General features: G+C 36.5%; 1 protein-coding gene across 1 annotated transcript in view; it reads right to left on the bottom strand.

Annotated features, from left to right (window-relative positions):
- Positions 1-14,866, bottom strand: part of LOC135684638 (uncharacterized) — a 36,369-nt gene that overhangs the window by 9,725 nt on the left and 11,778 nt on the right. The window contains exons 7-26 of the mRNA XM_089115071.1: positions 14,164-14,208; positions 10,380-10,442; positions 9,838-9,891; positions 9,259-9,285; positions 8,774-8,815; positions 8,155-8,190; positions 7,766-7,828; positions 7,534-7,569; positions 7,286-7,327; positions 7,015-7,107; positions 6,655-6,681; positions 6,005-6,058; positions 4,915-4,977; positions 4,489-4,533; positions 4,038-4,091; positions 3,783-3,836; positions 2,822-3,017; positions 1,832-2,008; positions 879-1,177; positions 10-210 (exon numbers count right to left, since the gene is read on the bottom strand). Coding sequence (XP_088971197.1) covers positions 10-210; positions 879-1,177; positions 1,832-2,008; positions 2,822-3,017; positions 3,783-3,836; positions 4,038-4,091; positions 4,489-4,533; positions 4,915-4,977; positions 6,005-6,058; positions 6,655-6,681; positions 7,015-7,107; positions 7,286-7,327; positions 7,534-7,569; positions 7,766-7,828; positions 8,155-8,190; positions 8,774-8,815; positions 9,259-9,285; positions 9,838-9,891; positions 10,380-10,442; positions 14,164-14,208 — 1,671 coding nt within the window. The remainder of the gene's footprint in view (positions 1-9; positions 211-878; positions 1,178-1,831; positions 2,009-2,821; positions 3,018-3,782; positions 3,837-4,037; positions 4,092-4,488; positions 4,534-4,914; positions 4,978-6,004; positions 6,059-6,654; positions 6,682-7,014; positions 7,108-7,285; positions 7,328-7,533; positions 7,570-7,765; positions 7,829-8,154; positions 8,191-8,773; positions 8,816-9,258; positions 9,286-9,837; positions 9,892-10,379; positions 10,443-14,163; positions 14,209-14,866) is intronic.

Genomic DNA, 14,866 nt, shown 5'->3' with positions numbered 1-14,866 from the left:
ACGACTTACTGGTAGTCCGTTGGCACCAGGGTCACCTCGAGCACCTGGTTGTCCACGAGGTCCTGCTGGTCCTTGAAATCCAAGCGCACCTGGTGATCCATTAGGTCCGGGTAAACCTTTCTGACCCCTATCACCTTTAATGCTTAGGCTTTCTCCCTTTTCACCTTTGCTACCTTTCACTCCCGAGGGTCCACGGGGTCCGCTTTCTCCCTGTGAAAAAAAAGAAAAACCTTAATTTTTCATCTGCAGACATGCACTTATGCACTTTTTATTTCTGGTTTTAACTGGTTAGAAAAGGTTTTTAATGTAATTTCTGTTTAAATTTAACGACACTTGTGCCTGTTTTTCAGAGATCATATGTTCCGATATGTAGCATCATTGTTGAATTTGCAAGACCAAATATTGTAGTTTGGAAAAAGCCTTAAATCCGAGCAACACATCCATTACTGCAAACGTGTTTTTTATGAGTATGGAGAACTAATCGCTTTGCTTACTCAGATTTAAGAGAAGATCCTAGCTCGACAAAATCTTGTAAAAAATCAAGAAGGCAGGCGTTTATGAAAGTAGCACTTAACAATTTCTATATGTCATGTGAAATACAATTTGTAGAAAAACAGATATTGTGTTAACCTTTACCAAAATCAAGCTTTGTTAAAAATAGTAGTGAGGTGCCATTTATGCTATGTTCCGTAATTGCTATGAAGCGTAGTTCCCTAATATTGACTTAAATTCAGATTTTTTCAATGCTGTCAAGTGCATACGAGAGTAAGTTTGAAGAATTATATAAGCTAAATAAATACTAGAGGAGAATTACGAGCATAATTGGCAACGTTACGAACTACGAAAAATGATCGCAAGTATAGTAATTTGTCACTAACCTTGATACCACGCAGACCTGTAGCACCTTTAGCACCGTCATTTCCCTGCTCTCCCTTATCCCCCTTTGCTCCTGACAGACCTGGCTCACCTGCCCCTCCATCCAATCCACGGAAACCTGTAGTCCCTTTCTCTCCCTTTGGCGCAGGTGGGCAGGCGGTACACTTGTCACCCTTGAGTCCTCTCGGTCCTCTCAATCCTGATGGCCCTTGGATACCTTTGATTCCTTTTGGCCCCGGCGGTCCTGAGTCACCTTGAGGACCGGTCTCACCGTTTTCTGAGACAACAACTCCAGGGGGTCCTTGTAAAGGATAAACATTTTGAAAAGCCTTGATGACGTAGCATTTTCAGCTAGAGGTTTTATGTTAGCCTATGATGCCGGTTGTTATAAAGGTGATTGTGCTGGTGATGTTTACAATGATCATAGCGATGACGGATGTTATGGATAATGTTTTGGGATGATCATTTATGATTAGTGATAATGATTGTTTGATTGGTGACTACAACGATCATGATTGATACGACTGATTATGATTGATTATGATTAAGTATGATTGATTATGACTGTGATGATGAAACCAGAAAAAAGACTAGCAATTGCGAATAGAAAGGTTTCTTTAGCTGCTAAAAAAATTAATTTTCTTTGTAATACTATTCACACTACATCTGCATTTGTCACCCTAAGCAATTATTTGGTAATCTTAGCATAAGGACGTATTCCTCCCTAAAACCTGTTCCCTTTATATCGACATTGAAAATTTATAAAACAAGGACAATTCTTACTTAGAAGTTGATAGATAGATTTCATTTTTAACACTTGGATGATTCGAACTTTTAACAGTATAACACGGAGTTTTAACAGATTAAATGAGCCATGAAAATCGATATTCGTTTGACACTCAAAGGATTTGGGGAAGGTAGAAAAATTTTGAAAACTAGCCAAATGCTTAAATACCTTGCAGCCCGGGGTATCCACGGACACCCTTATCTCCTGAAGGACCTGGAGGACCCGGCTCTCCATCCATTCCATCTTTTCCAAAAATTGAAAGACCAGTCCTTCCTTTGGATCCTTTTGGGCCCTGTCTTCCATCTCTTCCAAGGAGTCCTTTGCTTCCCTCCATTCCAGGTTCACCTGGGGAGAGGACAAACGGTTTATAACTGTTTTTGCCATGAAGCTGAGAAGGATAACAGAAATACATACGATTTGGAAACCCGTTGGCATATAACGTTTTAGAGAACTTGCATCATTGAAACAGAGTTTAAAGCAATTTTATACTTAATTCTGAAAAAGAGAGCTTGAAAAATGTTTTATGTCCAAATGTTCTCAAGCTAAAACATAGAATTCGCATTGAATTTAACATTACTTTGAAAGAAAAACTAAAAATTATGCATGGGTATTGGGAAAAATCAACCCAATTATATACTCAAATGAAAAGGGGGTCAATTGGACTAACTAAACCGGGGGGATCTTCTGATAATTATTGGTAAGAATTTTCCTTGTGACACGATAATTTTGAATACATATAACACTAAACGTAAAACATTACTAAAAGACTAAATATCTTTCATAAGATGCTAAACCTTATGCATCAGTTGATCAGAATGTATACTATTGTGTAGCTCTCTTCTAACGTCTGACGTCACCAAACAGATGTTTTTTAAACTGATAGTAATTAAAGAAACAGAGCGAGTTTTCATGACTAGTAGTTTGGTATGTGGTCAGCAAAATGTATTTTGATATTTTGGGTTTCATCAAAACTTTTTAGCTGATAATTATGGGTCTGTTGAATCTGTTTTTGATACTTTTGATGAATTTTGATAATTGCGGATGGACAACCCTAAATAAAAAGTTCGAGTCAAACCCCCATCCGAGATATAAAACCTTGCTATCATATTGTTTACACAAAAGGAAGGTGAGATCTGCTAGAAATCGTTCAAAACTTACCATTCATTCCCCGCAGTCCTTGTGGTCCCAGTGGGCCTACTTCACCTTTTTCACCTTTAGGTCCAGCAGCTCCGTCACGTCCCGCAGATCCAGTATCACCTCTTGGACCAGTCTCTCCTTTGAGACCAAGATCACCTTTGTCGCCTTTCTCACCACGATCACCGGCAGGTCCTTGGTCTCCCTTTATTGATAGTCCCTGTCAAGCAAACGATAGCTATTACCTAACCGAATCAGAGTTGTCATTGACCGACGTCTGATAAACTTCTGTCTGGTCCACTAAGCCCTTTACTGATGCTGTGCGATATATTCTTTTAAGCTTCTTCAAAACATAACTAACAAAAACTTAAAAGAAAACCTGACGCTTTATGTTGTCTCTTTTTAACTCGTGCAATCTGGGTAGGGCCATTTGGTTCTTCAAAGGTCCCTTTGGTGATTTTCAAATTTGCTTCAGAAGTTGAAATAAAGTTTCTTATGTGTAATTGCCGTAAATAAGGCTTCATATGACAACAATTCGAATGGGATTTATAGAGAAAGCACGATCTTTTCTCTCACTGTAAAGGCATTGAATATAAACAGCTCTCTTTTCGGTACATTAAAAACCATTTATATTCTGCCTTTAAACAAAACAGCAAGCAGCAAGGCCCTACCTACTTTCAAGAAACTTGTATGGTAAATCATACACTCGAGTACCTCTTTTTAAAAAACATGGCACCCGACCATGGGAAATTTAAGAAACTTTTAAGAAGCTTTTAGCCAAAGAAAAGCACATGAGATAAGAAACGTCTTAAGCTAAGAAGGAAAACAGTTTCTTAGTTCCTTAATGTATAATAACATACACTAATAACCTATTTGATGTACAAAGGGGAAGGGCGTAGCCTAGATTTGAACGTCAGAAAAACGGGAGTCCTAGAATTTCCCTCTCCTTTACGGTATCGAAAGGGCACACAAAAGTAATACGTACTCGATCTCCCTTCGCTCCGGCGGGACCTCTTAGGCCCGTATCACCGTCTTGTCCCTACAAGAAAAACACACATTATGAACACGTCAGAATTAAATTTCACCAATTGCATGACAGTACAAATAAAATTGTTATGTTTAAACATATTGAATAAATTTAAATAATGAAAACATATTGAGATATGAAAATTTGCTTGGAAACTTTCAAAATAATGTGCTGTAAAAGATGTGGAAAACACGCAAAAAGTTAAAAGCTCACGTCACTTCCGGGTCTTCCTTGTTGACCAATTGCACCTTGGGATCCTCGATCACCCTGTCGATCAAGTGCTATAGTTATTATCACTTTAACTTAAGGGCACGACTTTATATTCCATCTAATATATACCTTCTAAGGATTCAACAACTAAAATAATACTCATTGAAATTGCAAGTTCAATTTAAGCATCAAAATTTCACTCTTATTAGAATCGTTTTATTATATCTTTCACAACAACCAAAATTATCAGAAGATGTTAACTAAGAAGGCAAAAATTCAAAATTTCTCAAGGTTTATAATATATTTTAGATCTAAAAATGCAATGAAGTTCTAAACTTAATGATGTTAACGCAATGATTGCTAAATTCGTGAAACTTGCACACTTCCAGGAGCCAGTTCTATCTAAATTTAGAATTGGCAGAATGACTTAGGAAACGAGGAAGTTTATACGAACCTTGTCTCCTTTCAAACCTCTGTCGCCTGGTTCGCCAATCGGACCCTGTAAGTTCAAAACAAGCATCGTTTCTGAATGTAGTATTTCAAAATAGGCAGTCGTTGGGGAATGAAAAAAGAGTGCAAGTCACATACGATTAAATCATAACAAAACATATTACAATTATATACCCTGATATACCAACATGATATACCCTGATGGCATTTGGGTGTACTGGCAAAGACAAAATGAGTGACACTAGACTGCTCTTATAGCTTGCAAAATACTGCTAGAATAATCACAAAGCAGCATCAAACGAAAATTTACATTACAGAGCTTATTGCATAGAGTGGTGTTATTAATAAAGATGGGCTACCCAACAGAAGCCTTAAAGAAAAGACAGCTGATTCGATGTTTGCGAGTGATTAATCGTGCTTGGGATCCTACCTCGGGACCTTCATCGCCTTTAATTCCACGATCACCTTTTAGACCACGATCACCTGGGGGTCCCTAGAGACAAAAATAAAACATAGCCAACAATGGTGTCAAATACTGCAATTTGATCTGAAACTAATAAATACTATTCGAATAACTGTGGTTGACTTGTATCAAACTAAAATGAAGCTGATAATTCAATCATGATGTGATTAAATTCATTCGAATTATATTCATTCGAAAGTTCAGATGAGAGTACAGAAGAAAGAAATAAAAACTGTTAACAAATATCACCAAATATAAGAAACCCGACAAATTCTGAAACTGCAATCTTAAACACAGATGTTGTTACAACTACATCTAACTCAAACCCCACCCCGGCCTAAAGCTTGAGCCTATATATAGTAATAAGTAGCAGAGATACCGAAATTGAGCGGTGAAGGCTGAGTGCGAATTTTAAAAAAATCCTCTTGAAGCTTTGAAATACTGGAGCGGTCGCAGATATTCGGACTCTTGCAGATAAACTTTTACGAGTGATCTTATAGCAATGATACGTTGAAGCCATTCTTTTGCTGTAGCCAAGTTCCAATTACTCGGTCTCATGATTTCCTTATCTTAGTAAACTTGAATCAGCCACGGATCTACTATTTCATATCAAGTGCTTTGATTAAATTTATTAACTATCTTCAAGGACCGGCTTCTTCAGCTGTACACACTATAGTTCTGCATAAAAGCAATTAATTACATAACATATGAAAACCAAATACCTTTATCTCAAAATAACAGTCAGAACAAAATATGTGGAACAATTTGATTTGAAAGTATATCGGAATAGATATATAAGGGAATTGAAATGATAACTTTAAGAATGCCTAATTTTGACAGGGTGGCCTCAAAACTGTACTGTCTTCTAAGAGTACTGTCTTCTAAAAGCACGGACACAAATTTTTAACGCCTCCTTAAAGGGTGGACTGAAAACTGTGCCTCCTTCTAAAAGTGTGGTCTCAAATCTGAACGCCTTCTTCGAAAATGGCCTCAAAACTGCAACCCTTACTAAGAAAATGGACTTAGGTTTGTACCTCCTTAGAGGGTAAATACTTACAGTCCTTCCTCCAGTTCCAGGTTCTCCTTTTGGTCCAGGTTCGCCTTGATCGCCCTAGCAAAATTATAGCAATCTTTAACAAAAGATAAAATAGTTTAAATCTTCGAAATATTTTCTAAATTATGGGAAAAACTGACCAGACAGGCCGCTGACTAAACAGGTCAGGCCCATATCTGTAAAAAAGGAACGTAACATTACTGATAAGAAATTATTTACAGATTTATCTTTGGAATTATAAAACGACCAAATAACTCAAGTTTTTTGGTTATTTTAACTTAAAACTGTAGTAAAGAGATAAAATTAAAATAAAGAAGTTAAGTTCCAAGATCTATAATGTCCTTACAAGCTGCTAAATTTGAACGTTTCAAAAAATACATGCTTCTAATCAAAAAAAGTTTTAGATATTCTTATCAGTCAGAGAGATCGGTTAAAATTTTTACCAAATTCTAAACCAGATAATTATCTTGACATGAAAGCATTATCTTGACACGTAATATTTTGGAAAATTATCTTGACATGAAAGCATGAAAGAACCTTGAGTGGGTTCAATTAATGATCAATCGTGAAACTACATTCAAATAACCCACTTTTCTTAAAATGAGTAGAACTTCCACCTGGAGCGTCAACAGCAAGAAGCTTATTATACTTACTTGTGGTCCTGTTTTTCCTTTAGGGCCCTGAATAATTGAAGAAAAAACAGGAGAAATTAAACACCAAAAATATAACAGAATCCTAAATAAACAAAGAGTAGATTCATTAGAAAAAACAATTTTTGCTAAGTAAAGGTCCACACCTTGGTTTCGTTGTTTTTGTTTTAGGTTTGGAAAGTTTTTGCTACTAGACCAAAGGAAGGGTGAACACTGAACAGTTTCTTGAAAGTCTTTCGACCACTTTGTCTTATCAACATGTTGATAAAAAGTGCACGCTATTTTAAATCTACAGTAAAGAACACAAATGAAAAAACCCTGCACGTTTAAATTAATAAGGCTAAGACAGAAAAATCAATTTACCTGCAAAACATTGACAGTTGTGCCATTACTTGTGCTTGGTCTTGTTACAAAGTCGCAATCACGTCCTGGGGGACCTTGCTCTCCTTTAACTCCCTTGAGAATGAACAAACAAGAATTGCAGAGACAATTGAGCAAAGAAGTCTATTTTGGCTACAAAGTAATGTGACGTTTAAAGAAAAAGTTCAAAGGAAGATTGTCGTAACAAAGAGTACTAGGTATTAACCAGAACACTGCTTTTTTTAAAACTATTGCCCCTTGGCAAAAAACTTACCCTGTCTCCTGGGGGTCCCGTAAGCTTTATTTTGTCAAGACCCTGAAATTGGAAAAATGAGAAAATAAAACTAAAAGTCAGAAAAACAACAGAGTTTAAACTATAAGTAAATTTGACATTTATGATCATCAAATACGATTTATTCTGTGGAGTTGATGATAAAAATTACTTAATGCTATCATTGATCGCGGAATCAATGATGCATAATCTTTGTCAAACAATGAAGGCAAGAAACAAAACAGACATACCTTTTCTCCTTTTGGGCCAGTTCTTCCTTGATTACCCTGAAATGCAAAAATATCTCCTTGACATGGACCGTATTTCACAAATGTAAGGGTGCAAAGATTGTGGAGTAAAGTTTGAAACAACATGGTAAAGATTGCTAATAAGGATCAAAAATCACATTTTCAAAACCGAAAACCCAGAGTTTCATTATCAAAGCTACAAATAAGCATTGAGACAAAAAAACCGTTTTCTGACCTTGTCACCTTTGACGCCTTTTGTTCCTTTGGCTCCGTAGAATCCAGGATGACCAGATAAACCCTTAATAAAAGCAAGATATTTGTTGCTATACGTGTTGGCACTGTAACCACATTGTTAATGAAAGGGTTGCCGGCTACAAATTGTTGACCAAACGTTCGTCACTTTTTTGATATTTTTATATATAAGAGTTCCAGGACATTTGAAACATTTGAAAGTTACTCCAACCCGACAAATTATAGTCTCACCAATGTAAAGTTCACTTGCACTTATCAATTGAATTTTCGCCAAAAAATATTTCATGAACAAAACAAGTAGACTAAATGGCCTATATGCAATCGAAATAAAAAAATCTCGTTTTTTGTCAAAGTTTATAACTCTTTTCTCACCTTTGATCCTTGAGGCCCCCTTTCTCCTTTGTCTCCCTAAAGAGAAATTAATCTTGATTGGGTGTGGGAAGAATATATAGATAATACAAAGTCAATTAGGGTAAAGGTGGCGATACAGACAATTTGAAGCGTGATTTAAGGTTTTCAAGTAGATAATCAGTAAGAATAAGATTACATAATGGAATATAAGATCAATCGACCACTTTAAGGTGTTTAACATACAGTGGAACATCAGCACAAAGCGGGTTCCACTTCAAAAGACTTCTTGTTGCTCTAGTTTATACTGTTAGTTTTAGTTATTACTGCTTGTACTACTAGTTATCATTATTACGTTTTCCCAACTGCTTGTCTGTCACCGAACATGACAAGAAAGATGCAGTATTCTGTGAAGAATTTATTGTCTTGATGGCACATGATTTAAAAATGCTCTAACTACTCGGTAGGGAACTAGAATTAGCACATAGCCTTGGCTAGGAAGGTAGAGGTCAGATGAAAGTCAAATTATCGAGAAACTACTGCAACTCTCAATTGACAGAATTACACGAGATCATGGCGATCGCCCTGACCATCCGTTTGCATTGAAAGCTACGTTTTGAAAAGTATTACGCAAAAGACTGACCTTTGCTCCTTCTTGTGTTGCCCCACTTTCTCCAGGTTCTCCCTAAAATTCAATTCCAGACGATTATGAATCCGGATGCTACTAAATCCAGACAGTATCAGACCCGGATGGTATTAGATCCGGACAATATCAGCACAGGAAGAAAAAACTTGAGAAACACAGTTTCTTTGGGGGCATTCCATTTAAAGATTATTAGAAAGAGAATTAATTGGTGCCAGACGACTGAGGGGGGCAGTTGAAAACCTCCAAGAACCACTTTTAATAATATCACACTGTTACCAGCTTTTAGTAACAGCTTTTTGATACTACTAGAAAAACACATGTTGGCTATTGCTTGAAATTTCATAAGATATACAAATATTAGCTACTGTAAAATTTATCTTCGCCTGTCAGCCAGAGGTTCTGCCTCTACTTCAAGATGGTAGTGCCTAAAGTATGTCCCTTAAAGCTCAGTGTAATCTGGCTACAAAAAACTCAAGACTTACCTTGAGACCACCTGGCCCTTGAAGACCCTGCAATTCAGCGAACAAAACAGTTATCATAACACAATAATCACATTGATTAGGGAATAAAGAACTGTCTCTTGGTTACAAAAAGCTTGGAAAATCTTTCAACATGCGATGTTTGAAAAGAAAGATTGAAAAATATTACGCGAAACTAAATAGGCAAAATGTTCTTTCTAATACATTTTAATAAATTAAAGCCAATGAGCGATTTGGTAGTGACGATGAGAAAATATTTGAAGGCGCCAGAAAATTAGCATGTTGACTTGCTTAACAATTATTGACTATTACATATATATTATAAATTATCACCCTTGCTTTTGAAATAAGAAGCTGGTTTATTTTGTAACCAACGCTGACCAGGGTTTCTTAAATCTAACCTTTTACCCTTTGCAAATAAGTAGACAAAATACAACATAATTATACAGAAGTCTTAGAAAAACAACAAAATTTCTTACTATCAACAATATGATATATTTTGCAAGGAAACTTTTAAGAATTATTAATGCTACATTGTCACGATACGTAAACAAACAAAATCACCCCCTTAAACGCGCTTACCCTTGGTCCTGCGCTGCCTGGACGTCCGTCTTTTCCTCTGAGACCGAGGTCACCCTACCAAATAAATGTTATCATAATTCCTATTGACCATTATCAAACAAATGATAAGATTGAGCATCAGGGCGTTACACAATCACAACACCAGATTTCGTTTGGTTTATCGATCATACTATTCATGGCTGGTAAAGACATTGGTTTGTCGATTAAACAGATGATATCATACTATTCCTCGTTATAAAAAATAGCTTACTCTTGACAAAAAAAGTTTAAGCAAACCAACAGACCTGGTTAATGATAATAGAATATTCAGTTATTGAAAAACCATCTTTATCTTATTAAGAATTAAGCATAACATGTCATTTGAGAGGGAAAAGGTGAACTCGATGTATGCTATAAGGAGATTTCATTATGTAACACCGAAAGCATAGCATAACAAAGTACTTTCCATCAAAAGAACAAAGAACAAAGTACACTATTCAGAACATAAACGTCGAATAATAAAAGAAAATGAGCTGGAAACTTTGAGTAGTGACTTCAAATACCTTGGTTCCGTTGCATCCTGGGATACCAGGCTCTCCAATGCGACCTTCTCGGCCAGGTAAACCCTAAAACCGAAAAGGCAAAATAATAAACAATGTTGCCTCAATTATTAGATAAAAATACAATCACTACGCTTCGTTTGCATGGGGCAGAGGGTATGACCGTGTGCTTTAGATTTAGACTAGATTGTCTCGGATTTATGAATGAAGAAGCTCCTCTGCCACAAAAAATCGTCTTTAATAAATACATATTCCAAAATAGCAGCTATGACTATCAAAATTTCCACACAAACGTAAAAAATATGCTTATGTGGCAGCTTCAGCTTTGTTAATTGAGAATTTGCTTTTATAGAATCATGAAATTTTCTATCAACTGATTCAGTTCTATTCATGCTTACTATAAATATTGGGGGGGGGAGGGAGGGAAGTGGTTTGTTGCAACGATCGAGTCTGAAAAGGAAGAAATTATCTGTTTCTAACTGATTAACCCTTTGTCGTCAGAAATATTATTTGCAATTTTTTATATTTACAGCTTTGGGAAAATTTTATCAATTGTATTTGTTTCTTCGGCATATTCAGTAATTGGTTACGCCATTTATAACTTAAAATTAATTTTGCTGACAAAAACAGAAAACCGGATTGCTGTACTCCTCCTCCGCTTTGCCTGTCTGGCGTCGACTGGTTTTTACAAACCGGTTTCGCGCTTTTAGGATCCTGATTAAAGCAGGTTTTTGTAATAAAGGAAGTGGCATCCTCATAGGCTTCCTTAAGACAATCCTACTAGGTTATGAATTTCAAGTTGAATAAGGAATAATATTCATTTAACAGGAAAAGGCAGTGTTTTCCTTTCCAGTCACAAAAGCGGGACTTACGACAAGAAACCACAGTAGGCTATGAAAGAACAGTGGCTATAAAATACTCTCGTTTTATTCATGACACTAGGCCCCGGGGATAGGGTGGTACCATGCGGTTTTCAACAAAAAGTAGTCAAAGTCAAAGGAAGGTCAGTAAGCCTGAGACAAATTATAGCAATGCGACTTGGCAACTACAGCAACATTCCAGTAGGGATAGACAGCCATTCAAAAATTGTCATTACTACGCTCTATAAAATATCTACTTTTCGTTACTGCGCTCTTCTAAAATTAGAGAAACTTTGTAAGAATACAAGCCTGAAAATTGGTCAATAACAAGCTGAGGATGAGCTACAGCAAAACGTAATTTTGAAGGCAAATTGTAGTTGTCTCAGTGACTTTGTTGGCAAATGAGACCCTAGAGCGCAATAGCTAGCAATTGTACTGTTTACACCCCAATAATTTAGGAGCAAATTGGGAATAATCTCACTTCAGATTTTCAGAAAAAAATTCAGAACAGCCCGTCTGAACTTCAGTTTACTGGTTCTTTTTTTAAAAAAAGAGTGCAATTGACCCTTAAACGAAAAATCTTTCAGAGTTCCTCATTTGCACAAACTGAAATTTTCACAATACTACCTAAGCTAGAAGGGTATTGGTTCATTTCATACTTTCAAAAGCATGTTCGTTTATTCTGTGATACTGATAAAATTTTGTTACAAATTCCAGTAAAACTAGAATTTCTGTCTCTGGTAAACAGATTGTAATGGCTTGGCTTCATATAACTTGGATTGATAACATTTTCTTGCTTAATTGGTTTACTCAACTATAACTACTTCACATATTTGTGTGTTATGATTTTAGCTCTGTAAGCGTTGGGGATAAAAATCCAAGAAAACATTAGTGTCATATTTGAAAGACAAAAATTGATTAGTGGAAATGTCGGTAAGTCTATTTGTCCTGTTCGGTAATAAGATAGAGAAAAATCCAATGGAAATGAGAGAACGGGTCATAAAGATTTATTCTGAACATAAGCCAGCAGAAGGACCCGATCGCCCAATTTATACCCTTGGCTTTACAGACGCCTGTTGCTAATTATGCCGAACCATTTAAAGTAAATCCCTAATCCTTTTGCCACTCCCAGAGCCTGGGATCAAGTTTTCTTGGCTAAAGATAATTCAATTGGGAAAACAAAAACAAAGTTGAAGAGAGTTTTTGTTAATTGTTTCGTCTGTGTCACAATTCATAAACACGTTTGCTTGAGAGTCGAAGTACAATAAAGCATCCGTGACTAAAAACCGAAAGATCCTACCATTGAGCAAGGTTTGGAATATTGACTTTTTTTAAGCCAAATTCCAGAAATTTGGCTTTTTTCGAACCTGTTTGGCTTCAGAAATTCCTTTTGGCTTAAAGTCACTTTTTGGCTTAATTTTTGGCTTTTTCCCACAAGTACAGACATAAGTACTTATTTCCTACCTTTCTTCTTTGTTCATCATTCTAACAGAAATTGATAATTCAAGCAGTTAATGCATATATTTTACTGTGATTTTGACACTTTGTTGAACATCTGCGATTTTATCCACCTTGTCCGATTGTTACGCGGTTTTTGCTTTGTTCTTTATTCTTTCTGTCATATCTATGTTTCTGTCTGTTGAAGCAGGGTTTGGTGACCGCGATGCGAAAAGAGGGGATGGGGACTTGGAGGGGAAGGGGGAGGGGGAGGGGGTTGTGTCATATGGACTAACTTTGTACTTTATCTAAATCCGATGATAAAATGTTGAGGGAAGGGTAAATATTCTGATAGCAAAAACGGCTAAGCCTAAAATTTTCTTTTTGCTCTCCTGTTGCTTTATTTTAATTTTACTAAAAAATGCTTCCTTTACATGTACATCATGTGTTAGAGTTCTATTAATACAATGAAAGTGTTCCACCAGTCAGTCAAAGAATTCCTCAGCATTTTCACAAGAGTGGAAAGTTTAAGCCGTGGGTAGAGAAATACGTAAGGGTTAAAGGGGGTCAAGCACCCTATGGATTGAACAAAAAATTTACTTCTAGCCTCGTTTACAACTTGAAATGTTCTATTGTTTTGCTGCCTGGTTTACATTTTGGCTTAATTTGGCTTTTTTCCAACATTGATTTGGCTTGAAGCCCCAAAAGAATCTACCAACCCTGCATTGAGGGCAAAACATGCGAATTAGTAAACTAGAGCAACGCCATATTGAGAGAAACCGGCGAATATTCATCTTAGTTCCATATTTCATTTCCATGTCCATACTTCATTTCCATATTTCATTTCCATGTCCATACTTCATTTCCATATTTCATTTCCGTTTCCATATCATAAACTCCCAAGCAAGAAAGACATCATTATTCTTTTCTCTAAACATTTCTTTTATACATTAGCTGCTTTCAGATCTTCTCTGTTTTATCTAAGTTTTTAGGACAACTACAGACTCTCAAGACCGCAATAAATGATAACTTTTACTCTATTTTTTGTGTGACGCTGACTAAAAGAGGTGCGATTAGGGTGGTCATTGATAGAATTCCTTAAATTGCTATCTTTTGGCCTTCTTCTTCGTACAGTAAATGAGAGTTTAAAAGTGAGTCGCTATATCGCACAGCTTTTGGTGTATCGTAAACAAAAGACACTAGCTTTTGAGGTACAGCAAAATCAACAGGACGGTTACACGCTAAACTTATCAGCGAATTATGAAAATGTCCACAACGGCTCACGTGTGGTGGTGAATGAACAGTCATTGCGTGAAATTATTTCCAGCAAAGAAAAACTTTGAAAGTAAGGTCAAGGGTATGACAAATTGCGGCATACGTGAGACTCTACTGATATGCGAATCACGCAATGATAGAGAAGTCACACAACAAATTGGGTCTAAGCGTGAAATGCCATAATCAAAAAAGGACAAAATAAACTAGGTGCTTACCGGAATTCCTGATGTACCTGGAAGTCCAGGAGATCCAATTGGTCCCTAGAAATAATAAGAAACGTATCATGGTTTGGGAAACATTTCAAGACACCTAGCTTTTCGAAAATATACCGAGTGGCTTGTGACAATGTCTCTGCACTATTACTGACTGTCCTTAAAACTACAATATCAAGTTCTTTTTGTGCCTCGCTTGCACTTCGGCTTGTTTGGGGTCTTGTCTGATTTATTCGAGTAGGTACGTTAAACAGTTTAGCTATGTTCTCACGCTCTTCAAGGGCTTAGACAGGCGGATGAAAGCCGTAAAAGTTGGAAACTGGAAAACTGCATTCATGTGCATTTTCTTCTGAATTGAAAGACAGACTGTGCTGATATTGTAATTTCAAATCCTGTCGGCAAAGAGGATAAAAAGTTGCAAAGGCATCGTTTGATAAAGTAATGAGAGCGGGAGCTGAAAGAGAACTGCACTGTGCAGGCGAGAAACTGTAGTTCCTTGAAGAAAAACTATCCCCTATATGATTGGCTGATTGCAACAAAGACGCTTGAGCCATGGGACGTCACTTAAAGCATGAATACGACTTAAGTGAAAATAACACTGAGGGGACAGCCTGCCTTGAAAATGAATCAAGGAAATACAAAGTGTATCGAGCACGAAAATAAGGGGTTATTTCCAAATTTCACATTGGCTAGTTGACAATTTCAA

This window comes from Rhopilema esculentum, chromosome 21 (genome assembly GCF_057945365.1).
Source record: "Rhopilema esculentum isolate cy_ngs chromosome 21, ASM5794536v1, whole genome shotgun sequence".
NCBI classification, from domain to species: Eukaryota; Metazoa; Cnidaria; class Scyphozoa; order Rhizostomeae; family Rhizostomatidae; genus Rhopilema; species Rhopilema esculentum.
Note: the sequence above shows the minus strand (reverse complement) of the source record. Positions and strands in the feature narration are given on the sequence as shown.